The sequence below is a fragment of the Mytilus trossulus genome, chromosome 6 (genome assembly GCF_036588685.1).
Source record: "Mytilus trossulus isolate FHL-02 chromosome 6, PNRI_Mtr1.1.1.hap1, whole genome shotgun sequence".
Classification (NCBI taxonomy): Eukaryota; Metazoa; Mollusca; class Bivalvia; order Mytilida; family Mytilidae; genus Mytilus; species Mytilus trossulus.
Window position 1 is genome coordinate 1,191,984 of NC_086378.1, and position 27,543 is coordinate 1,219,526.

Sequence of the window (27,543 nt, forward strand, 5' to 3'; positions counted from 1 at the left end):
CAATTTGACTAAGGTCACTGATTGACTTCTTTTATCCTAATTTCTCAAAAACTTTAATCAATAGTGATCAGCAGAAGTGATCTGCTATACAAGATCTACCAATTTACCAAATTACTCTTACTGATACATGTACCATCAATGGATTTCTTAAAGGTGTTATTATTAAACAGTTATAATGCACACAATTCTCTAAATCATTTGTTATAAATCAATTTTAATTATTAAATTTTTATAAAACATTAACATAATAAAAATAACAATTAATATAGTTTCACAGATCAATACATTAATCAACAATTGTCCATCTTCATCATTGTCATTCAATTCTAAATCAAAGTTCAACAATTTTAAATTATAATTATCTCCCTTTAATTTACTCAGCTCCCACTACATGAACAAAGTAAAAGTAGGACTATCTAAATAATTAAAACTCAAAAACTATTTCTGATTAATAATGAACACATGATGAAGAAACTTCTGTATATAAATAATGTCATGCCATCTTTGAAGTGATATTTCTTGTCTTTATTTTCATTTCCTGGGTGTTGAATATTCAATTTCTTCAGAGCCTCACAATTTACTTGGTGTAACCTCTTCCGTAGGTAGTGCTGGAAATCCATTGTCAAATGCTGCATTCAATACATCCTCTAATTGACTGGCAAATATGAAAGACATCTCACCCTAAAATGTAAATATAGTAAATTAATTGAACTGGTATACATCTTGTTAAGGGGCCAGTTGAAACCCACCACCTCCTGGTGTTGGATTAGCTTGCTGTGTTTATTAAATTCCTAGTCATGATAGTAGACCAGTCTGAATCAAACTTTGTCTTTTTTCATTTTTTTTGTAACAGTAACCTTGACCATTGACATATTGACCACCAAAAATCTTCTTTTCCTTCCCTTTATATGCCATTTATATCAGTTACATATAATCAAGTTAATCTTTTAACCATTTGTTTTAAACACCATGACGGATAAAGTTAATACTAAATATTCCCAAAAATTGTCATGAACATTAAAATGGTAATGAGTTTTTGCATGACAACTACAAATTATCTAATAAAACTATAATTGTGTTTATATTTTAATATTAACCTTGACATTATTAGGGATCTCATATAAATCTTTCATATTCCTCTTAGGAAGGATAACTCTTCTAATACCAGCTCTATGTGCTCCAAGTACTTTCTCCTTAATCCCACCAACCTGTAAATAAATGTAAACAAAAAGTTTTAATAAACAAATTATTTGTGTTTCCAGAAGAAGAACTCTTTTATTTAAAAACGGTTGTAGTCTAATTATTTAAGTAGATTTCATGCGTAAAAGCTTCACATCAAGCAGTGAACGATTTGATTTCCCAGACTTTTTTTGCATGCAAAGGTACAATAGGAATAAGGAAAACTTATATTTTGTGTGGATTTTTGATTTCGTGGTTTCACCAAGTCGACATCATACAAAGTATATAGCAAATCTATAATTTGTTGTACATTTAAAATTTGTGGTTTACCTCTACCAACAAATTCCACAAAAATTTGTATCCCAAAAAATAAATATGAATCCATAGTGTTCTCTTATGGACATGCTGTTGATAACAAGGTAAACATTTTTAATAGGATATTTAATGCACCTGAATGACATGTTATTCTATATTTAGAAGCCCGACATGTTCATATTAGTCTCACAGGCTGTTGCTTTCTATATCCCCTCGACTAGTGATAAAAGATACTAAAAGTACACTCATTTTTGCACATTTTTTGTCAAAATAAGAAAATTAAAACATACAGGAAGTACCAATCCTCTGAGAGTTATTTCCCCTGTCATTGCTGTGTCTGATCTAACCAGTTCTCCACTGAATAAAGAGACTAAAACTGTAGCTATGGTAACTCCAGCAGATGGTCCATCCTTGCCTACAGCACCGGCAGGAAAATGGATGTGTATATCTTTTCCTGCCAATAGACTCTTGCCATTTCCAAAAGTCAGCTGTAATATACATTCATAAAGGTTTTAAGGTTAGAACACACGAAGAGATTCATTACAAAAATTTTGGAAAAGGTATCCTAATAAAATCTGATTTCGAGAGATAATTCTATATTTTAAGCAATGGCATAATAAATTTTTGTAAAAAGACTGATGCTTAAAAAAAATATCCTATACAAATTGAGGAACAACTTTTTTTTCCATACCAGTTCATTTACGATATTACAACTACAAATGCAAAAATTTCAAAATAAAAAATAGATATATCCAGTTACTGTTGAAACAAAAACCTGATAATTATAATACAAGATTTAATCCCTGTCAGATTGCAAAATAAAATAATGTTGTAAATATAAATAGCATACTACTTCATGCAAATATGACGCAAATAATGAAATAAATGAATTAAGATGAAATGAATAAAACGCCTGTTTTAAAACCTAATGAAGAAATGAAATGTAGGGTTATATAGGAATGGTACAAATTACTGCTAGCTACTGGGTGTATCAAATAACTCACTGTAAGCTAAAAGAAAAAAATGGTAAGAATAATTTATCATCCATTAAATTCTGTAATTTTCTGTCTGACTTAATCTATATCACAATAAACTTTTTTTATCTATTTACAACAATTTCCAAAAAAAATTATTGAGCTAACAAAATCTTTTTGTCATTTAATGCTTTTCCATTGTCATGGTGTTGTCAATTTGACTTGAATATCTTCAGCCCTTCTTTTTGTACCATATATTTCTGCACAATTTTGTTCAAATTAAAAAACAAATATTTTACCATGATGTTCTTTTGACACCTGAAATGTGTTGCAATGCTGAATATCATAATAAGAAGTGATAAACCAGATGCTCCGCAGGGCGTAGCTTTATACGACCGCAGAGGTTGAACCCTGAACGGTTGGGGCAAGTATGGAGATAACATTCAAGCTGGATTCAGCTCTTAATTTGGATTGTGATTAAATAGTTGACACAGCATAGGTTTCTGACACAGAATGAATGTGTTCTAATGAAATTAAAATTTTTGTTTTCTCTTAGAGCAATTCACTATGCTGTTGAATATTATTCCTCTCAAAAAAATGTTTGAAGAAATTTTCTTTTTATTTATGAAATTTCAAATGAGAATATTGAACCCATTTTTTTTAATCCAGCCCCCTTTCCCTTATTCCAAAACTAATCTCAATTAAAATTTCAAATGGAGTTTGCAACAATTACTACTCATTTAAATACATCATAAAATATTAAGATGTAAAAAAAACTGCTTGTTATCACTGAATGGTAAAGATTATTTTAATTTATCAGTTGGTAGTAAAAAGTGAATATACATTGTATATTGTATATATAACAAAGATTTAAGTTGATTCTGGACAAAGAAAGATAACTCCAAATAAAAAAAAATCTTACAATTAGATATTTTTTGCTTACTATTCTGGACAAAGAAAGATAACTCTAATTAAAAACAAAATTGCTATTTCACAATATTTTGCAATAAGATATTTCTTGCCATTGCGCAATACTGTGCAATTGAAAAGACTTGCTATTGCACAAAACTTAATATAATAATTTTAGATCCTGATTTGGACCATCTTGAAAACTGGGCCCATAATCAAAAATCTAAGTACATGTTTGGATTCAGCATATCAAAGAACCCCAAGATTTCAAATTTTGTTAAAATCAAACTAAGTTTAATTTTGGACCCTTTGGACTTTAATGTAGACCAATTTGAAAACAAGACCAAAAATGAGGAATCTACATACACAGTTAGATTTGGCATATCAAAGAACCCCATTTATTCAATTTTTGATGAAATCAAACAAAGTATAATTTTGGACCCCGATTTGGACCAACTTGAAAACTGGGCCGATAATCAAGAATCTAAGTACATTTTTAGATTCAGCATATCAAAGAACCCAACAGATTATTTTTTTGTCAAAATCAAATGAAGTTTAATTTTGGACCCTTTGGACCTTAATGTAGACCAATTTGAAAACGGACCAAAAATTAAAAATCTACATACACAGTTAGATTCGGCATATCAAAGAACCCCAATTATTCAATTTTGATGAAATCAAACAAAGTTTAATTTTGGACCTTTTGGGCGCCTTATTCCTAAACTGTTGGGACCAAAACTCCCAAAATCATTACCAACCTTCCTTTTATGGTCATAAACCTTGTGTTTAAATTTCATAGATTTCTATTTACTTATACTAAAGTTATGGTGCGAAAACCAAGAAAATGTTTATTTGGGTCCCTTTTTGGCCCCTAATTCCTAAACTGTTGGGACCTAAACTCCCAAAATCAATACCAACCTTCCTTTTGTGGTCATAAACATTGTGTTTAAATTTCATTATTTTCTATTGACTTAAACTAAAGTTATTGTGCGAAAACCAAGAATAATGCTTATTTGGGCCCTTTTTTGGCCCCTTATTCCTACACTGTTGAAACCAAAACTCCCAAAATCAATCCCAACCTTTCTTTTGTGGTCATAAACCTTGTGTCAAAATTTCATAGATTTCTATTAACTTAAACTAAAGTTATAGTGCGAAAACCAAGAAAATGCTTATTTGGGCCCTTTTTGGCCCCTAATTCCTAAAATGTTGGGACCAAAACTCCCAAAATCAATACCAACCTTTCTTTTGTGGTCATAAACCTTGTGATAAAATTTTATAGATTTATATTCACTTTTACTTAAGTTAGAGTGCGAAAACTAAAAGTATTCGGACGACGACGACGCAGACGACGACGCCAACGTGATAGCTATATACGACGAAAATTTTTTCAAAATTTGCGGTCGTATAAAAATTAAATCCTCAGTTCAGGGAAGAATTAAAAAAATATAGAAATGTATATCTATTTATCAGATAATGCACTTTCAGCTCTTATTCATTTTTAAAAGTAGAATTTACAGTAAGTCATATGGTCTCAAATAATGATTAAGATTTGCATAATATCAATTTTTCCTCCTTGAAAATTGTAGCTACCAATATTATAAACTTGATTAAATTTGAACATTTACCTTCTTTGCATTAGCCCTAACCCAGTTCATAGCCAGGTTAGCCGATTCCTTCATCACATCACCAAGCTGTCCAGTCAGAATGAGTTTTCCTTCTCCATCCATCCTAGTGGCCTCAACAAACATAATTTCTCCACCCATTACTGTCCAGGCTAAGCCTACAGCAACACCAGGTTGTACAAGTCTTTGAGATACTTCACTCTCAAACTGGGGTGGCTAAAATATAGTTAATTCTAAATTGAATAGGAAATGCTGTCATTAAAAAATTCAAAAATATGTAATTCTTAATTTTATCTTGAAATTCCATCTGCCCATCATACTCCAGGTCACTGTAAGCAATTTTGGTCATTCACTTATGTCAAATAAAATCAAAAGTCCAAACACATCAAACGAATGGGTAACAACCGTCATATTCCTGACTTGGTGAAGGCATTTTCTAATGTAGAAAATGGTGGATTGAACCTGGTTTTATAGCTAGCTAAACCTCTCACTTGTATGTCAGTCATATCAAATTCCATTACATTGTCACAGATGCATGAACAAAACAAACATACTCAAAGAGTACAAATGTCATAAAATAGGGGCCATTTATGATCATTTATCATTGATCATTTCCAACCTTACCACTGTTATAAAGACTGCACTTTATTACCGTATAATCAGTTACAGTAATTATAATTGACAGATCAGCAACTCTCACATGTCTGCACATTCTTAATTAAAGAGATCAGTTGAAGTTCTTATACACATGTTGTCATTCTATAGTCTGACCATCAAACGATGTACTTGTTAACAAATTAGTTATAGAAACTGGATTGTATTATTATATAGCAAATATATTACAACCACCTCTTTTATTTACATTGGTAATTAGTTACCAAAGGTACCAGGCCTATAATTTGATATGCCAGAAAAATGTCTATTCTACATAAGACTCAACCGTGAGGCTCAGATCAAAATAATTAGAAAGCCAAACAACTTTATAGTTGAAGAGCATTGAGGACTCTTTCAAGTAAGTCTGACAATAATTATTACCCCTAGAATATCTTTGATGGCAGCTTCATCAATACAAATTGGCATTTCTGGTGGATGTGCCATTGTAGTGGCATCCTGGGATAGGTTCTCTGGTAAGCTATTATTGATGACCTGCTTTTTTTCTTCCGATTTAGGAGTTTCCTGTTTTTCCTGTTTGGATTTTGACATTCCTTCAGCGACCCTGACAGCAACAGCTCTACACACTGCACCAATTTTCCTCTCTAGGTTCCTCACTCCAGCTTCGCGTGTATATTTTGATACTAGAATGAAAACATACAAACTGGTTATAGATATACCAGTAGGAAAGTAGAATCTCTGAAGTAAAAAACAAACCGATAATTTCACTTATTTTTTCCAAATCACTTTTAAAATGATAATTTCCAAAACCAAATCTTCAAAAAAAAGTACTATAACAATCCAATAGTCAACAATATTTAATTTGTTAACTAAATTTTCAAAAAAGTTTAGTATATGTAAATTAAAGTGCCTTTTCTTTCCTAACATTTTAAACATGAAAAGCTGTCATAAAAATATGTCTCTACCAATATTTAACAGGGTACCTTTGGTGTCAAGAAGCATTGGCAACCAAGGCGGATCCCTTTATTTTAAAAAGGGGGAATTACCAACCCAGGTTAAAGGGTGGTTTCAACTATATGTCCCCTTTCAAATGCATTGATCGTTAAAAAAAGGGGGGTTTCAACCCCAGGAACCTTCCCTAAGATTGGACACTGGGCAACATAGATATGAAGAACTGGTTGTTATAAACAGAGACTTTCTATCGATCTATACTCTTCTGTGTATCTAAAATATTAGGACAGAATGTATTAACACGATTAATATTAAGTCACAGAAGTACATACTTATCATTTTAGTTGAATCTACAGGTATTTGTAACTGCTCAGCGGTCAATCCATGCTCTTTGAACTGTTTTGATATAAGATGTCTGGTTGCTATGTTACATTTCTCTTCCTGTGTATACCCTGGTATCTGAATCAATTCCATTCTGTCTAATAATGCTGCAGGGATGGTGGCCATGTTGTTTGCTGTTGCTATGAACAACACTTGTGAAAGGTCAAAAGGAACATTCAAATAACTGTTATGCATTGAGGAAAATAACTTTTATATCATAAATACTGTAGACCAACTTATTTTGGCAGATACTTTATTTAGCGTTTAACCCTTACTAACTCATTTTGCGGCGATTTATTTTCGCAATTCTCATCTTTGTTCAATGTAGATGAAGGAAAATAGTTTCAAGTTTTACATATTCGCGACGATTTATATTCGCGATGTATTTATACTCGCGAAAATCGCGAAAAATAAATCACTCACAAAAATTAGTTGGTGTACAGTATATAGAAATTACAAGAATATTCTATTAGAGTGTAAAATCTAAAAAGAAATATATCATATTGAAATACTTTCATTCCTAATAGAAAATTCAAAGACATCCAATCAATGAACAATTAATTATCATTCGATGCATGACTTGAAAAGTGAAAATATTTCATTGTCATATCAGAAAATGTTGTAAGCTAATCCAAATACAATTCTGGATAGAAAGAAACTTAAATTTTTCATCAATTCAATTAATCAATGACCCTGTTTCCTATTATAACATTGCAATAATTTCTGAATTCACAGTTTATTTTTTTTTTTTTAAAAGACAGCAGTATTCTTGATTAAGATACTGTAAATAAATAAACTAATGAGAGGTTTTTATTATTGCGAAAAATGTGACAGAGTTGTAAGCGCAATAATTTAAACTCGAATTTTGAAATATATTACCTATATGAATTAAACAGGATTTTTCTCAAAATCGTAAAAATTAAAATCGCATTTAAGTCTTAACTGTCAAAATCAAAATAATAAAGGCATGCAATAATTTCTGAATTTACAGTATTCTATAATTTTTCACAATAAATCTTCCAAAGGATACTGGTCTGTAAAAGTATGGTTCTGTTCAGGATCTAGTACCTCCAACAGAGCAGCAGCAGGGTCACCATGGAGTGACTTCCCCTGAAAAATAAAATTAATGCTTAAACATTTAGTAGTTTTTAAACAAATGTTAATGGCATCCTTTTTTTTTCTATATAAAACAAGAATGTGTCCATAGTACATAGATGCCCCACTCCCACTTTCATTTTCCATGTTCAGTGGACTGTGAAATTGGGATCAAAACTTTAATTTGGCATTAACATTAGAAAGATCTTATCATACTAAGTTTAAAGTTGATTGGACTTCAACTTCAACAAAATCTACCTTGACCAAAAACTTTAACTCAAAGCGGGAAGAACGGACGCTCAGACAAGAAAACATAATGCCCCTCTACTATCGTAGGTGGGCCATAAAAAAATAGAAACATTAAAAATGAATGTCTATAAAAATAATTAAATTTGAATCTTTTTCCTGAATTACTACCCTCATAGTTGTCTCATTGACAATCATGCCACATCATCTAATTTTAATATATCAATATAATGAAAGCTGAAACCAGAAAATAAGTGTCAGGTCAACAAAACAATAGCAAATTAAAGATTCGATAATTCATATTTGAATGAAGGAATCTGATGTTCAGTAGTTGTCATTTGTTGATGCAGTTCATAAGTGTTTCTTGTTTTTTATATAGGTTTCACCATTGTTTTTTCTGTAGATCTATAATAGTTTACTTTTCCATATTGTGACTTGGATGGAGAGTTGTCTCATTGGCATTCATACCACACATTATATCTATTGTGATGTTAGATTTGAACTAAATTACTACTTGCTAAGACTTCAAATGTTTCTCCCTTATACTGTAATCTGTCTTACCAATTTATCAACTTCATCCAGTAAAAATACAGGATTATTTGTTCCAACCAATTGAATTCCATGAATAATTCTGCCCGGCATTGACCCAATGTATGTTCTTCTATGACCTCTGATGTCTGACTGGTCACAAACACCTCCAAGGGATATTCTGTATTATTACAAAAACAGTATTTATAGTTCATGTCTGGATATATTTCATTATCATTAATGTTTTTTTAATTCAGTTAATATTGACTTGATATTTCTATGACAATATCTATAAAGTCACACATTTTCAATATTATTATATACAAAGGAGTCTCACACCACATCTTCCTATATCTGGTAGGGAAACAGTCCCCTCCCCCTTTTATTCCACAGGGTCATGTATTTAGTTTGCCTCAGGTCACCAGGTAAATTCTAAGGAAACAAATAAAACTGGTCCTGTTAAAAATCACAAAATCTTCCGAGGTCACAGATAAAATTTTGGAAAATATTCTCTTCAAAGGTCACAGCGGACATCTTGCAAAATATGAGAAGAAAGGCTAGTTTACCTGTGAAATTCTCTACCCAGAGTTTGAGCAATTGATCTGCCTATACTGGTTTTCCCCACACCAGGTGGACCAACAAAACATAGTATAGGTCCTTTTAATGAATTCTTTAATTGTCTTATTGCAAAATATTCAAGAACTCTCTTTTTCAATTTCTCCAATCCATAATGGTCAACATCCAAATCACGCCTGCAATAACAACTTAATAACTTTAATTTCTAATTATTCATCATTTGTTATATATTCAATTTTTAAATATATTTCAATTGAATCTCACATATTGAAAACGATAATTAAATAGTGTTTATAGTTATTAAGTTACTGTTAAAAAGCTTGTATAGTCTGAGGTTTTATACTCCAAAATTATACCTTCCAAACAGGGTGCAGACTACAGATTACAATAAGCAAGAAATAATCGACATGTTTGTTATTGATGTTGCAGAGGGCGCTCTTTAATTTTTCAAGCAAATAACTTTACCGAATCCATATAAATAAGTTTTTTTTATTCAATATCAAAATAATACTGATAAATTTAAAAATCAATGTTTCATTACAAATTTCTAGCTTCTTTTCAATGTGGCACATTAAAAAAAATAAAAAGTCTAAAATAAAAATGTTGAACTTACCTTGCCTGTTCAATGTCTAAGATATCTTTACTAGATTTCGACCATGGAAGTTCTGACATTAATTCCAAATAGTTTCTGTAAACAATAAATAAACACATATTTGTATATCTAAAATATTATTGTCAAAATACCCTTATTGTGAAGGAAACTAGTACTGTTCTAATCTTTGTTGCAAGGTGCATTATATTTCTTATTTCTTATCAAGGGATTTGGAGCTCAAAGCCCTGTATTCTGATAGAAGAATTTTATTAACATTCATATATATCCGTGATCATAGATAGTGGAGTTATACCATATACACAAATATAGCATTGCTGGGGTTCAAAACATTAAAAGTGTCATTTTACTCTACTTTTCTGTCATTTCGTTACGTACAATCTTAATGAATCCAAGTGACAATAGATTATTAGGCAAGAGGCAGAGTGAATAATGAAACACTTGCCACATAATTACTATAGCTATATGTGTTTTTGAAAAGTTAAACATAAACAAGATAAGAAAGCATGAAGGAGTAGGTTCGATAAGGCCCTAAAATGGCCCCCTTTTTCAGCATAAATTTCAAATTGGGATTTATAAACCAATATCACAATGAATCATAGCTAATACAATGACTAGATAGGAAATAAATCTTTTTGCGTTCCTGCTTTTTATTCCTGGCATCACAAATAGTACTCATTTGATTTTCTACGAAACAAGAATGTGTCCAAAGTACATGGATGCCCCACTGACACTATCATTTTCGATGTTCAATGGACCATGAAATTGGATAAAAATTATAATTAGGCATTAAAATTAGAAAGATAATATCATAGGGAATATGTGTACTAAGTTTCAAGTTGATTGGACTTTAACTTCATCAAAAACTACATGGACCAAAAACTTTAACCTGAAACATGCATTTTCATTTTCTATGTTCAGTGGACCGTGAAATTGGGGTCAAAAGTTTAAGTTGGCTTTAAAATTAGAAAGATCATATCATAAGGAACATGTGTACTAAGTTTCAAGTTGATTGGACTTCAACTTCATCAAAAACTACCTTGACCAAAAACTTTAACCTGAAGCGGGACAGACTGATGGACGGACGACAGAACGAACAGATAGACGAACGGACGTACAGACCAGAAAACATAATGCCCCTCTACTATCGTAGGTGGGGCATAAAAACAATGAAAATGGGTAAATTTCCATTGAATATTTGGACAGGAAACAAAGAGCGCATACTTCGACAAAATACATTTTGAAAACAATGTTTGTAATGACATTTTACATGTCGAAATTGCATTTTCATATTGTCTTAAATTTGGCTGAAATCCTGACATCTTTTTTCAAGTTTTGCCAAAATTGCTTATTTTGACCTAACTGGGATGTAAAAATCAACTGTTTAGAATAAAACTATGACAGAGATAGTTCTATATAACTTTCTTAAGTGTCTTTAAGTCAACTTAAAATATTTGTTTATCTTCTAACATTGAACTTTATAATCATGGCCCTTTCTGAACCTACTACTATACCTGATCATAGCATGCTCTGGCATCTGTTGTGGCATCTTCTTTAATCTTTTGATTTCTTTCGTTACAGCCTTCAAAGCATGCTCTGGCATGTGAGCAGATCTGGAAATAAATCAACTCTAAAATAATAACCAAAAAACATAAGTTAATAAAGTTACACTGAGAACTTCCAATTCACTGACTTGCAATTATGTGTACACTAGAAATTGTTTCTAAGATCAACAAGGTCAAGAATTTCAACATCTGTTCATCTGTTTAATAATAAGCATGAGATACATAAATCGACTAAATTTCAATTAAAAACAAGTGTATAAGAATAGTAAAAAATAAATGATAAAACATTTCACAAAATACATAAAAACATAGCAAACAAAGATATTTTAAAAAAGACAATCATAAAACTTTTAAAAAGTTTATTGTTAGTAATCACGTCAATCTTGTGCAGTGTTTTCAACTGTTTTATCACATATTTAGTATTTAAAGTATAAACATATAATGATATAAACACTGAAATCATACACAAATATTGTCATTTTAATATATTACTGAGATATCCTGTTCACAGAATAACACAGTCAAACTTACTTAATTTTTTGTTCAAGGTCATTTATTTCATCACTGTCAGCATCATCTTCATCATCGAGGTCAGTGGAAATCTTATTAAGTGCTCTTTTCATATTGCCTGGACGACCAAATGGATCACCCTTCTTACGAGCAACTATTTCCACACCTACTCTATCTTTCCTGGCTTTCTGGAGCAATGTCAGTCCCTGAAATAAGAATCAAAGGTTGTTCTTTAGAAATTGTTCAGTGTCATGAAGCTAACTTTTTCCGGTTTTTTTCGTCCTCAATCAATATACTTCTTTCATGTCAATATATCCTCGTATCAACCTCATACAAAGGCTAAAATTGTATAATATACTGCTGTTGGTATGTTTTGAATATATTTTCAATGACTTTGAATTTAAGTTTATTTTATAAATTTTGGAGTTTAGCTAAACCTGTTCCCTATTTTTGTTATGGGGCCAGCTGAAACATGTCTCAGGTTGCAGGATTTTCTCACTGTATTAAAGACCTTTTGGTTGCCTTCGGCTGTTTTCTACTCTTTTGGAGCGTTGTTGTCTCTTCGACACATTCCCCATTTCCATTATTAATTTTATTTCAATTCATTGACTTTCACCAAAAAAAAATATCTTTTTCTATGTACCTCTATTTGTCTCATCAGTAATGGAAGAGCCTTTTTAAATCTTTCATTAAGATCCACAGCATCAAGCACCTGAATCTTCTCTGCATAGGATGCCTTAACTATAGCAGCACAAATATCAGGTAAATGTTGGCTGGGTAAATTCTCCAGCATTTTCTGAAATACATCATGAAGACTTTATTATTGCTAATTGATTACCTTCCCATTAAAATTTGATTTAAAATAAAAATAAAAAATAATGCCTTAAGAAAGGAAGCAAATTTGTCACAATTAGGTAATACAGGAAATAAAAGGAATTTCTTAAAATCAAACATAGGTACCTGTGCTTTTATCTAATCTCTGTAGAAAATTGAGAACTAACAATAATCTCGTTAGAAACTGTATGGAATCTTAAACGATATAAAAATGTTGGATAATATCTGTGGCTAAAAAGTCCAACCATTTCTTTTACAAGAAAAGTTGACCTAAGTGGTCTCATAGGTAATCATACCACATCACCTTATTTTTATAGTATAATAATTTGTAAAATAACAATAATTACTATAGAGAAATAAAGAATCTACTTATGACAACTATACATTTTAGCTTCACCTTAAGTTTAGCCACCACAGGTATAGAAATATCTAACATATCAACAAGTTTTCCTGCTTTACCTTAAGTTTAGCTACCACAGGTATAGAAATATCTAACATATCAACAAGCTTTCCTGCTTGTTCTCGGAAATTATCTGCCAAGTTGTCAAGATCTCCTCCATGTTTCTTAGTAAATTCATCTGCAATTAGAGACATTGAAATTTAAAATTTTTTTTGACAAACTTTTCCTGAGGAAATTATCAGTTGACCTGTCAGAATATGCCAATTACAGTAGGCTCAGATATTATCTATACAACTTATGCAATGCAAAAAGTTTGATTTAGGATGTTTGCTACTCTGTTTCAAAATAACAAGGTTTTTTGAAAAATGTTATAAATTGAAAGTCTATAAATCAAGAAACTAAAAAGCAGAAAAAATGAAAGGTCTGTGTATAGATATAAGAAGATGTGGTATGAGTGCCAATAAGACAATGTGTGTTGTTTTACACATATCATTTTTGTGACTCTTTATATAGCTTGCAGTTCAGTGTAATTCAAGGCTATGTCTTGAAGACCGTACTTTGACCTATAATGGTTTAATTTTACTAATTGCTACTTGGATGGATAGTTGTCTCACTGGCTCTCATACCACATCTTCTTATATGTAGTATTTAAGGAATAAATCATAATCATAAATAACAACCTTCCATCATGCATATACTCATCTGACAGGTAAATTTTAATATCATTCATTATATCAAATATATTTACCAAAATCTTCAGAAAGTTTGTCCAATTGTGTAACTGATGCTACAATATAAGGTGACTCTTGTAATAAAGTTTCCATCTTAAACCTGCATAGGCCAGTCACAAGTAATGTATAAGATGGGCGTGGCCAATTGGTGCCTGTCACTTGTACAACTACTGCTGCCGTACCAATAGAATGTAGTGAGGACATGTCATCTTCCTGTGAAAAGAAACAATGTACAATTAAAATCTAAATGTGGTGGGGTTCATACAAAGCACATATTATATATATGTACATGGATTTGATAATAAAACCAAGAAAAGAAGAGATATGTTAAAATATTCCACACAATGCAGTGGTAGAATATAAACGTATTTACACTTTTGGTATTTAGCTGTATTTTGCCTCCGAATGACCTGAAATCTACTCCGAATCACCTTTTGACGTCAAGCAACAATCACTTTTAAATTGTGACGTCAAATGTTTTGAATTACGATGTCAAAGTTTATGGATACCTGTGTGATGTTACGTAATGGCGGACAAATTTGCATACGAGGGTAAATACGTCTATTAATCTTACTCATTTTAGATGATACCACATGGCAAAAATTTTCAATCCATTTTTTATTTCATCTACATCAATGTTCTGCTCTTATATAAACTTATTGAGTGTTGCTGCCTTATTCTGCGTCATGATATTGGCAAAATCAGACAAAACGATGAAATGTAATCTTATTATTTTATTTAAGGCAATGAGAAGCTCTGATAGTCCAGTCAAATTAAGTTTGAACCTCAAACTAATTGCACAGAAATTGTTTTAGTTCTAATGATTATCTAAAGCATTAAGCCCCAAATATACACAGAAAAAAGTCCCATAAAATCAAACTTGAGGAAAACTCAAATTTTGCATTTTGTATCTTTGGAAAGGGGAGATAACTCCACCAAAAAATAGTCTTTTTTGCTGATTTTCTTAAATGTCATGTAAAGTATGATACTTTGATGGGGTTATGAGTTCTTATTTGACTATATCATTTAATCTTCTGCTCATCAAATGTACAAAACCAAAGTGTTATGGGTAGTTCTATTTTCATTTGCACATTTTTCATTTTTTTTTTAATAATGTGAATATTAGGTATAGTGTTTAAATCTGTAAATTATATTTGTTCAGCATCTACCTTGTTTAAAGAAACTTTTAACAACAAAAAGCAGAATATATATGCTTAATCAGTTTTATTCAATTTGAGATTCTTTACCTTGACATGGTGAAAAATCTAATAAATGGTCAAATAATGAATTATGAAATTTAGGTTGTTAAAAAGATATGAAAACACCTTTAAAGTTGTTTGTTATACTCTGAAGACGGCTGAAATATCAAGAATCAATACATTATGGTGAATAGAATTGATAAAGCTATAATTTTAGTATCAAACTATATTGATATTTCTGCCTTTTTTACAGAGTTATCTCCCTTATTAATGCAAATTTCCATAGGAATTTAAATCATGATTTTTTAATTTTCCTCAAGGTAGATTTTATGGGACTTTTGTCTGGGTATATTTGAAATATAATGCTTAAGATTAAAACTTATAAATCTTCTGTTGCAATTACTTCAAGCCATCAAGGAAATAGGGTCAAATTTATGATAGATTGACTGGACTATGAACATTTGGCCAAATCAATGAAGAAACGTAGTGGTAATGATTTACTCAACTCTTTAGTTTCTTACTAAACATCCACCTTGAATCACAGGACAATATTCGACTAAAAAAGTAATATTTACTTGATCATCCTTCGACTCTTGTGGAATAACTCCTATTATGGTACTGCTCAGTGTACTTCTACTCATCAATCTACTTTTAACCATATTCATACTGAAGAAAAGATAATAGTAACTTCTTACAAATAATCATACTTTATTACTTTTAAACATGTTCATACCAAAGGGAAAACTAAGATACAGTTATAGCAAGGTCTTATAAATATTCCTACTTTATGACTTTTAAACATGTTCATACTGAAGTAAAAAAAAGTCAATGACCCTCTTATTATTTTTCATCATTACAATGTAAAATGGAAATTTTTGTACTGTCTGACTGACAGATCAGGGGGTCAAGTACAGTCTTGCTTTAGAGAGTCCCTATATAATCAACAAATTTTTTTTTAAAGTCATAAAATAAAATTTAGCATAAATGTAATATTTGAGGAAATGGACATCGAAAAAAGTTTGACCACAGACACCTATTCCATTCGATAATTTAAGCTCCTAACAACATTCTGCATAAAAGATTATGATGAAGAGCTGCTTGCACTAAATTCTTCTTCTTCTTTATAATCAGCAACAGAAATAGACTATCACGCTGATCACCTTATGACCGTTTGTCCTTCATTATAGGATGTCAGAAATTTTAAGGTTCCCGTAAAAATTTGACGTCATAATACAAAATATCTGACGCCACAATAGAAAAGTGATTGTTATACAGTGGTGGATCCAGAACTTTTCCTAAGAGGGGGCCGTTGACTGACCTAGGGTGGGGGGCTCCAGTCATTCTTCAATGATTCCCTATATAATCAACCAAATTTTTCCCACCTTTGTTATATGATAGTTCAAGCGGTACAGATTCTCTTGTCAACCGAGACAGATTTCCAAAGTATATAGCAATAGTTGATTAATCAGGTTTTTTTTTACTTTTTATTTTATTATCGTCTCCTAGGAGACATTCTTGAGAATTGAATGATGGACAGTCAGTGTGTGAATGCTTCTAACTACCTGGTTGGAAGATCGATATTACGAGACTTGAATAATCAAAGTTTATTGATTGGTTAGGACAATCCAAACTTAGTAAATGTCCATCAATCCCGTACAGTATCAGATTTGTCCTCTCTATTTTAGCAATTAAATTTTGCCGGGTCATTAATCATGCATATTCATGATATTGGTATACAGGTAATTGTATCTATAAATAGCCGAATCTTCTGGAGTTTCATAAACAACAACGTTAAACAATATATACTACTTCATAACGGGTGACCTTACATGTGTGTTAAAATTTACAAAGCGAGAGCACTTTCCATATTCATCATCTAAGAGACGACTAGCCCTTTATGAAAGGCTAATACTTGTCAACAAATGTTCTTGATACTTCTTCTTTTCTTCGTATGAGCTTCCTATTATAAGGAACACCCCTTAACGGGTAATATTAAAATATCAAAATATTTAAAAAGGGGGAAGAAACAAGGATAAAATATATTACATTAAGGTAAAATCCAGAGGTGGTGCACTATACATAGACAGTGAATTGCAGAAAAAACAAAATCATATCATATAAAATATAAAAATGATAAACCGATCTACAGAAGTCATTTAACTCAAATAATTAGTCAATCATTTTACCAGCAAATAGGTTCTTAGAGTTTTATAACAACACTGAATATTTGTTATAAAATATAGTGAAATAACTATATATACTATAACATTAGTTTATAAAATTTAGTCTTCTATTTGAATTTTCCATTGTCTATATTTCAGTATCTGTATCTTAATGATAACTGTCATTCGTCTAGCTTTTTCAGTAGAGATATCCTCTTGTAATGAAGCTTGAAACAGAAGTGTCTTGAAAGCGATTCCAGTTTAAGAATTAACTCTTCTTTGAATCCAAGTTGTTTCGTATATTTTGTACAATCCAATACAAGTTGCGTAACTGCTAGTTTATTGTTAAATAGCAGCTCCCAAGTTCCAGGAGGAGAGTTTTCAGTCACAAGTTGTTTAATGGGAGTGAAGTATTCTTTTCTCTCATTGCATAGAACTGGACACTGTGTAAGAATATGTAGGATATCCTCTATTTCCCTGTGGCATAGCAGGCAGATGGGGTCAATTGTATATTGGCTGAACTTGTGCTTGTCGGCTTGCACCATGTAAGTCCCTGTGAGCATCCTTACTTTAGTTGAGGCTTTTCGAATTTCTATCAGATTCTGCTCTACTGAGTCCCATACAGGATGAGTTGAGTCTGCATTGCCAAAGTTGAGGTTTAGAAATTTTAAAGAGGACATTTGTTGAGCTTCCTCTTTGAGTTTGAGGGTCCAGAAGGATGTGATTTCTGTTTTTACTAGTTTCTTCCAGGATAGTTTTGATGGAATTGAGATGTTTTTGTCAAAGATATCTGGTAGATTATATTTTGCTAATAATAATGCAGTTTGGAAGAAGAAGCTGTTGTTGTTGTCAAAGTTCACTGCAATTTGTCTGTTGATGATTTCTTTTATTTTATTGTTGGAGCAGGTTGTAAGAGAATGTAAGAATGTCAATTTTCTCTTGTGAATTTCTGCTTCTACAGGGAGAACTCCGAGAAGTAAGTATACCGCAGGTTTTGCTGTTCTTGTGGCAAGAGTTTGTATTGCACGCAGTGTACCAATATGGAACCTCTCCAAAATCTGAATCTGGGTCTTTGTTAAAGAAAGGATTTCAAGACCATATAGAAGTCTTGGTAGCACATATGTCCTATATATTGTGTAGGAGATTTTAGGGCTTAATCCATTTGTACCATGCAGTCCTGAATTCATAAGGGCATATTTTGTTCTTCGTGCAGATTTTATACGGTCTTCTATATTTACTTCATTTTCTTTTTTGCTTGATCTTTTTAGGCCTAAATGAGTAGTTTCGTTTGAGAGTTCAATTGTATTATCTGATAGGCACTGGCTACGGTTACATGGAAATGTAACAATAACAAAAATATTATTGTTACATAGGAGACTAAATGCCGGAATCCAATGTCGGGTAAGGAACCGATTAATAACGAATGTAACAATAATTACTGAGGCTACGGTTACATGGCGTTATTGTTACATGAACAACAGCAATATACGATGGGTCTATTAAAATGTACTAGATAATAAAAATTAAAGACATTTATTTTATATTTATAATACATACAATTATTAAATATAAATTCTTTAATTATTTATTTGCAATGACATTTTCTACATATCCAGTAAGTGGTTTTTGGAGCATTTCTGAGTCCGACACATTTTTGGTGAAACCACTCCAAGCAGCCATCACACACCAGTGATGCCGCACTGTGAACGTCGTATACTGTTGAATTTCGTGACTTCGAGGAATACACCGTCTTTACATTTAAGTTTCAAGAACATTTGGCATTTCATCTGGAAAGTGCTCAAAACATAAAAACAATGCTTTCGGTCAGGGTTTAAGAAACAATTTAAAATTTCACAACAAAAACGAGGCAAGAGAGTTCCAAGTGGCAGAGGCAGACATAGTACTCTGTTAAAGAAGATGTGAGGCTGTTCTCGAAAGCTATTTGGCATAGCTAGTCACAAAACAAACATTTGATTTTAATTTCACATATAAAAATGTTATTAATGATTATGAGCACCATATTGAATAACTTAACTTACATGCATAATGGGTCTTAGACCCTCTGCATTTAAATGATGTAGATGAAGCAAATATGTCGTTGAAAGATGGAGAAAAAGAGTTGGAGACTTGGTCTGTGTCAATTCAAACTTTGAATTATGAAACGAATTGAATATTATGACCCATTGATATTCGTTTATAGGTTAAAATAACTTACCTTTGGTTTGGACGAGCTCCATCTGATTTTGAAACGAAATTACGTCCTCCGTGGATACATGTATACCGAAGTTCAGAGTATTTTACTTCACAGTTAGCAAACTTTGTTATAGATGAATCATTTTTTTAGAACTGCGTTAGTATAGCTGAATGAAATTTGTGTCTTGATATTGTTTCAGTTTTGTTTCAAACGAATCCCAAGTTTTAAATTTTTCACCCACAACAAAATTGGTCACAAGAATCTCTTCATCCATTGTGCATTGCATTGTATAATGACAGTAATACGAGTGGGTGTGCAGTTAAATACTTAAAGTGAACACTTTTCTCAGCCCGAGTTCTCAACAACAAACCATTGGTCTATATTTTTCGCCTTTGGCACTACTTATCTAAAGTAGTATCTTTTAAACACCAAAACCATTTTTATGTTAGAAAAAACAATTTAAACACCATTTGTTAACGATAATATTTATTATTTATCATTATTACAAGTATTATTTCGTACATGGCGGCAAGATTAAGGCAACAAAACTATACAAGATTTAAGTTTAACAATTGCTGTTTTTCATGTAACAATAACGCCATGTAACCGTAGCCTCAGTAATTATTGTTACATTCGTAATTAATGGGTTCCTTATCCGCCTTTGCATTCCGGCATTTAGTCTCCTATGTAACAATAATATTTTTATTATTGTTACATTTCCATGTAACCGTAGCCAGTGCCTATCTGATAATTTCCAGGTGTTTGTTCTGTGATTCTTTGCAGATCCGTAGCAGATAACCTTCGATTTTCTTGGGTGGATATTGTAATGATGTTGATTTGCATATCTTCCAATGGTGTTTAGCATTATTTGTAGTTCTGCTGGATCAGAGCTTATACTGATACTGATAACTAAAAGTAGAACGTAATTTATGTAACAGTAAGGCAGAATTTTAAATGTGGAACAAAACACTTGATTGATGGAACTGTATATTAAAAATTACTTTTTCATATTTCTCACTGGTATTCGCATCGATGAGCCTGGCAGAAGTACATTGTCAGCAACAACTAAAAGTGGAAGACGTCGAGGGATAGAAATAGTCGATGCCATTTTCAGTTACTGATCACGTGATGATACTTTTTCCAAAACAATCACATGATCCCGTTCGGCAACTCTCTGTCTTTTACGTCATTTTTGCTTTACAGGAATTTATATAAACAAAAATGACTGTTGGGCAGCTGATATTTGGGACATTGTTGGACAGTCTGATTTCGATGATGAATTCACTTGCTGATTGACAGGAATATTAGACTAAAGATATCATGGCATACAAAATGCCATCAGAGGTTTGAAAACTTTATTTTTGAGACAGTTCAACTTCAAGGAATGACTGTCAAAGCAAAATGTTGACAGCAACCCAATGAAAAAAACAATGAAAAAAAACATAATTAGTGGTCAAACTTTAAAATTAATTGAAGGTTTTATCAGTATCTGTATGGCTACATTGTATGGGGTACTCCCGATAGAATACATTCATGGTATGGGCTTTAACAGTTTAAATTATTTCTGAGAACACAATACACTAAAGAATACACCTTATCGCTAATCCCGGCTGACCTGGCCGCTTGAACTTTTGACGCCAACAACAATCACTTTTCCATTGTGGCATCAGAAATTTTGTTTTATGACGTCAAAATTTTACGGGAACCTGTGTAATATCCAGTAATGGCGGATAAATAGTGATAAGGTGTATACACCTTATCACTAATTATTCGGCTTACCCGGAAGCTTGAACTGTTAACGCATACAACAATTACTTTTCCCATGTGGCTACAGATATTTTGTTTTATGATGTCAAAATTTTAGGGAACCTGTGTGATATCCAGTAATGCAGACAAATAGGGATAAGGTGCATGTAGAGTTTGTGGTTGGAGGGGGTCCAATCTAGAAGTACTGAGTCAATTGTCGAGCCTTCAATTTTTGTCCCAAAACATGAGGCATAACGATTCTAAATTCTGCTTTTGGTAGCTTTTTTAGTAGATAGGACCACTTGATTCTGCAGAACCATTACAATTCTTTTTAAAATAATAGAATCTATAATAAAATTTGCATTGATTATAACATTCACAGATGTGTGTGTGGGTCGGGGGGTCCCAAATACTGGCTGATATAAAGTTCAATTAGTTCTTTTGAATACGTGGTTTGATTTTGCTGTCTTGAAGGTTATTTCTGTTGAAAGCATAATTGAAAAAGAATGGATTCTCAATTGGTTGTTTGCTGTATTTTGCTCACCTGGCCTGCATGTAGAGAGCCAAAGAAGCTTTCCCAATGAATTCAATAATTGGAGTCCTTCATCTTCTTATAAATGTAAATGATAGGCCACCTAGCTTTATACAAGCTTAAGATTCTGAAAAAAGAGCACATTTTGTGAGAAGATTATCTCTTACATGCATGACATGTTAGCAGAGTACGTATCAGTAAGACTTGTAACAAGTGGAAAATGTTTCAATCAATCATTGATTTTATGAAGTAAATTTAAGTAGTAAATAACGTTGTGAAATCTAAAATTATTTTACATATAATGTGTGTACAGAAATGAATATGCTTTAAACTTTGGATAAATTAAATTGTTGGAAAATTGATATTTGAAAAGATCAATTTGATATTCGCATAGCTACAGGAAGATGTGGTGTGAGTGCCAATGACTAATGAGACAACTCTCCATCCAAATAACAATTTAAAAAAGTAAACCATTATAGGTCAATGTACGACCTTCAACATAGAGCCTTGGCTCACACCGAACAACAAGCTATAAAGGGCCCCAAAATTACTAGTGTAAAACCATATATATTTTAAATGTAATAACTGTCAAAAACTGTTGATACAAATTAAACAGGTTTTATTGATTTCAGGTTATTACCCATATAATGAGGTATCTGAGTGTGGCTGACAGAAAAGATGCTGCATTAGTCAACAAAGTATGGTACGATGCTTCTTTAGATCCAATCCTGCAGAGAGATATAGTAATACACTTCTATGGCACTATGGTAGAAAGCAGATTTCCTAATCTTAGTCGACGTAAAATGTCAAATTTGATGCTTGATCAGTTTGATAGCTCACTGGAATCTAAATCTATAATGCTGAAATCTTGTCAGAATTTCAGTCAGTCTTTACGTAACTTGTCACTTAAGGGAAGCAACATAACCGATGCACTTTTCGTTGATCTTATGTCGCATTGTAAGAATCTGGTGCATTTAGATCTGAGTTCCTGTAATTCACTTTTTATGTCGGGTCGTATATTAGAATTAAATGATGATATTCAGAAGCTAAAGGACACATTAAAGAATGTGAAAGTTCTAAATCTTTCTTCCATTCGTTTTTTGTCTGATGCTACTTTCAATAGGATGGTCACAGTCTGCTCAAACGTAGAATCGGTCCATCTTGCCAGTGCTCAAATAACATTTATCTCAGAAAGCTATTTACCGAAAGGACAAACAAACTGTGTAAGCAGCAGTTTACTGACATTTGGCAACATTCTCCACTTTATAGAAACACAACAGGATACACTGAAGGCTTTAGATTTTACCAGGACTGGCATTTCAGATGATCCATTAGATCAAATAGCATCCATACAAAACCTGGAATTAGAAGAAATAGTCCTGACTGGATGTAAAGACGTTACAGACGAGGGCATTAATTCTCTATGTAAAAACCAGAAACATCTTCGTATAGTTGAGGTTAAAGGTTGTACAGAAATAAGTGGTGCTGCGTTAGAGCTTATAACTCAGAACTTGATGTTTTTAGAAATTCTGCGTCTAGGAAAATGCCGACAGCTTAATGATATTGCAGTTAGGAATTTACATAGACTAAGATGTTTGCAGGTTTTGGATCTGTCAGAAATTTACCAGCTGACATCAGCAGGACTGATTAAAGGGCTGTGTCATAACGTAAATGAAATGTTGACTCATATCAATTTTAACTGTTGCTCCAATGTCAAAGATAACTTTGTTGTATCTCTATGTAAAGCTGCTCCCAACTTGCTTCACTTAGATCTAGGCTCCACTGGTATTACCAATATTAGTGTTCAGGCTGTTTGTAAATATCTGACGTTTTTAAGATATTTCAGAGTAGCATGGTGCCGAGAGATAACAGACTTAGCATTAGTTGGCTACAAGGATGCAGATAAGGACATTATTGAGAAAGCTAAAGAAAATCCTGACGATTTTGACATTGGCAGACTGAGGAGCATATATGATAACCATATTATCTTCAAAAAACCTACGGGGTTTAAAAAAGACCAACTGTCGGCCAGTGATTTAGAGAAGTTAGCACATGACACAACTACAGGGTACACATTAGACTGCTTGGGACATCTTCATGACCTTGATTTATCTGCTTGTAAGATGCTATCTGACGGCAGTTTAGTCCATGTGATCAAATTCAAAGAGCTCCGGTCTCTCAGTCTGTGCATGACAAACATTACTGACACAACTGTCAGTGCAGTGGCTGCTAAAAATCCCAGTCTTGAGCATATTTGTTTGTCACAGTGTCTTTCTATTACAGATGATGCGATCAGAGATGTGACGAAACGTCTTACACGACTTTCAAGTCTGGACATCGCTGGATGTGACAATCTAACTGACAAGAGTATTCACCATATACAGATGAACTGTAAGAGACTTAAGTCACTAGATGTGTCTTTCTGTAAGAAGATTTCCCCTGAAAGTGTGGGCCTTTTGGAGACAAATATGAAAACTATTCAGTCAGTAAACAAAAGGCTAACTGGAAATTGATGAAAGTGGATATTAGCAAGCTGTGAAAGAATTTTTTGTTAATGATGTATACATGTTTTTAGTTGATTATAAGATCTTGAAATCTTTGTCTCACAATTTAACTGACACAAGCTAGTTCTGAGGTAGTTGTTATGATTTTTTTACCAAAAAAGTATTTTTTATTTCCCCAAAAATGGTATTCAGGGAAAAGAAACAAATAATTTCTAAATGATATGTTCTTAAACAAACTTTCTCTTTGTGATAAGATTTTTTTTAAGAATGAAAAAAAAACCATACCCTCCTCCCTCCCCCTTCTCACAGTTAAATTGTAATTTCCTAACCGACTCAAATCAATTAAGATTTTATGTATTTTGAAAATGTTTCTTAGGTTTTAAATGTTCTTTTTGTAGTTCAGATTGCTTTTATTTCTCAAGATTTCTTTTTTCTTACTTGATCAAATAATATTATGAATAGAGGATGGACCATGGGTATACAAATTTCAGCAAAAAATTAAACTTTTATTTTTTCATTACAAATTTTATTTATTACACCATTAGTTATTACTTTATGATATGGTACAAAAATCAACCCAAAAAAACTGATTCTGTTTGGACCCAGATGACTTTTAAAATGTTTATATCATCGAAAAATTATTTCCCTTTGGTGCAAAAATGCATTTTTTTGGCATTAAATTTGAAATATCTTTTTTTACTCATCAGTGACCTACATTTTTTAATATTGTTTCCAAATAAGCTGTACATAAATAAATAATTGTAAAATTTAAGCCATTTCTGTAATTAGGTTATTTTTTTATTTTGATATTACCTCTATTTCTCCTATTAGCTCAACAGAAAAAAAGGACATTAACAAAAATGTATGCTTCCTCCCGAGGCAGATTGTGAGTTAAATGAACGGTGATCCCATTTTTTTATTTCATTTTTCTTTTAAGTACATGATAAAGTTCATTTATTAAAAAATATAGCGAAATCCTATATTAGAAAAAAAAGATTTATACCCCGGAGCCCCCTTAAGACAAAAAACTCACTTATTCCTTGGAGTCTATATGAGAATTTGGTTGATTAAAGAATGAAAGCATATACTACACTGACCAACTGATTGTAGTTTACATTACACATTTATGAAATATTATATGTACATAGTTTGATATTATTTTGAAAGAAATTTATTGTTTGAAGTTTTTACTGTTTTTTTCATATGACAAATTCTCATTGGCATGTCATATTTAGTGTTCTTGCAAAATTAAAATTTCTTTAAAATTATAAACTGCTGATAGTTTAAAGATATGATTTCAAAAAAGAAACATCCACATGTGAGATGGTATGACAGGTAAAAAACGAGAACACAATTGAGGTTGATGTGGCCTGACATAGGCGGATCCAGGAGGCTCTGGGGGCACGCCCCCCCCCCCTCCTTTTGTGGGAAAATTTTGGTTGATTATATAGGGAATCATTGAAGCATAACTGGAGCGGGCCCTCCCTTAGGAAAAGTTCTGGATCCGCCACTGGGCAAATTTCAATCTAATATTCACACAGTGGTCACTAAGGTTTTTATTTGTCATGACATTATATATATTTTATTTTTTGTTGACATTTAAACTAAATTTGTTCTTAATTTAATGCATTTTCAAATCATCGGTTTTACTAAATATTAATCATATCAACATTATCATTATGAAAACACAAATGATACAGTTGAGATACAATGTATGATACATGTATGTATTTTCTTTCTGATTTTAATGCATTGTTTTCTTGTGATTCCATTACAAATAGAGTTGTTATGAAATCCTGATGGTCTATCAGTGGTTTTAGTTTATTGCTGTTTATCTTTTTTTTGTATATGTCATTTCAGGGCATTTTTTTGTTTGTTATGTGGTTTGGATTTTGCTCTTTGTTGAAGCCATTCAGTGACCTTTAGTTGCTAACCTTCTGAGAGATTTTGGTTTAGAGAGTTGTCTGACAGCAAAATGTTTATATCAGAAAAAATATGATTTTTACATAAATCAATTTGAAATTCAGGGAGGAAGGATTGAAATCTGTGATATTTGTTTTATTTTTTTTTAAATATGATTCTTATGGCAAATTTATGTATCAAATATGTGCATGTATGTTGCTTTGTAATCTGTGCTAAGTATTTGTTGGTTTTAATTATCAAATTTCTTTAAACTTATGTTATAACTCGTGAGATCTTGAAGCTTTCAAAAATTATCAGGGATAAGAAAAAATGGTTAAAGGTCATTTATTTTAATCATTTAGCTAAGTGTTTTCATCAGTTGATAGTTTACAGATTTTTAATGTGAAAGATTTGAGTTGGCCAATCGAAAAATATATTTTACAAGACACAGTAATGTATAGAATTACTGTCTACTGAGGCTTTATTACAATAATTGTGATTTTTTTTGTCATCGTTATTTTAAGTTTAGATTGACAATAAAAGTATTATAATGAGAAAGATGAACAGAATGTGTTAGATTCGTAACCAATCTCTCACTTAAGTGTATGATGAGATAATTGTTAATGTTTGAATGTGACTCTGATTACTGTAAATTCAGAAATTATTTTGTGCATTTATTATTGCGATTTTGATATTTTAGACTGAAATGCGACTTTATATTTTGTGACATTGATAAAAATTTTGTTTAATTCTTACCAAAAAGAAATTCAAAATATGAGTTTAAGGTGGTACCCAACACCTTCACTAAAATTAATTTGGCACGTTTAATTTTCATAAAATTTTGACAAAGTATTTACTTTGACCCTTTGACAAATATATAAAAATTTCTAAAAATTTGAACCAACTGTTTAATCAGAAAAATTACACTGCTTGTATATAGCACTATGACAAACATTAATTTTGAACATTTGAAAGCTTAATATTCCCAAAACAACGCAATGTAATTAAAACGTTTAGCTGATTTTACAGAGTTATCTCCCTGTAGTGTTAGGTACCACCTTTTAAAGTTATTGTGATTATAACCCTGCATTTTTTTTTGCAAAAAATAAAAACATCCCAATAATATCTGAATTTACAGTAGTTAGATATTTATGGATACATGTGATATCTTATATACATATTTATGGATTCATGTAGTTTCATGATATCTTATAGTTGGGAGGGAAGGGAAGTTGAAGGCTGTTGCCAAAACATCAAATGCTTGAT

The 27,543-nt window shown here is 31.8% G+C and overlaps 2 protein-coding genes across 3 annotated transcripts; one reads left to right on the forward strand and one right to left on the reverse strand.

The window, feature by feature from the left end:
* Positions 1-289: 289 nt before the first annotated feature.
* Positions 290-20,741, reverse strand: LOC134720555 (lon protease homolog 2, peroxisomal-like). Of its 2 annotated transcripts, XM_063582878.1 has the most exons (17): positions 20,595-20,741; positions 15,813-15,903; positions 14,056-14,251; positions 13,367-13,485; positions 12,717-12,869; positions 12,095-12,279; positions 11,513-11,611; positions 10,002-10,076; positions 9,379-9,564; positions 8,846-8,993; positions 7,974-8,053; positions 6,895-7,127; positions 6,035-6,294; positions 5,003-5,215; positions 1,785-1,982; positions 1,098-1,208; positions 290-681 (listed from the first exon to the last, which is right to left on the reverse strand). In XM_063582878.1, exons 1-17 carry the CDS (start codon positions 20,699-20,701, stop codon positions 571-573), a joined length of 2,565 nt encoding a protein of 854 aa, XP_063438948.1. In that variant the 5' UTR covers positions 20,702-20,741; the 3' UTR covers positions 290-570. The 2 variants fall into 2 exon arrangements, with proteins under 2 accessions (XP_063438948.1, XP_063438949.1); XM_063582879.1 differs by lacking the exons at positions 14,056-14,251; positions 15,813-15,903; positions 20,595-20,741 and having other exon boundaries at positions 13,305-13,485.
* Positions 20,730-26,343, forward strand: LOC134720556 (F-box/LRR-repeat protein 2-like). The gene is made up of 2 exons (XM_063582880.1): positions 20,730-20,937; positions 22,504-26,343. The coding sequence occupies exons 1-2, from the start codon at positions 20,914-20,916 to the stop codon at positions 24,382-24,384; spliced, it is 1,905 nt and encodes a 634-aa protein (XP_063438950.1). The 5' UTR covers positions 20,730-20,913; the 3' UTR covers positions 24,385-26,343.
* Positions 26,344-27,543: the final 1,200 nt, after the last annotated feature.

What these genes read in the sequence shown, in the direction of transcription:
- LOC134720555 (XM_063582878.1), bottom strand. Translation starts at nt 20,701, where the DNA reads ATGGCATCGACTATTTCTATCCCTCGACGTCTTCCACTTTTAGTTGTT. An exon ending in TACTGATGAGACAAATAGAG is followed by an intron (nt 12,280 to 12,716) that starts GTACATAGAAAA and finishes TTCTTATTTCAG; the next exon opens with GGACTGACATTGCTCCAGAA. An exon ending in AACCATACTTTTACAGACCA is followed by an intron (nt 7,128 to 7,973) that starts GTATCCTTTGGA and finishes AATGCATAACAG; the next exon opens with TTATTTGAATGTTCCTTTTG.
- LOC134720556 (XM_063582880.1), top strand. Translation starts at nt 20,914, where the DNA reads ATGGCATACAAAATGCCATCAGAG. An exon ending in CATACAAAATGCCATCAGAG is followed by an intron (nt 20,938 to 22,503) that starts GTTTGAAAACTT and finishes TATTGATTTCAG; the next exon opens with GTTATTACCCATATAATGAG.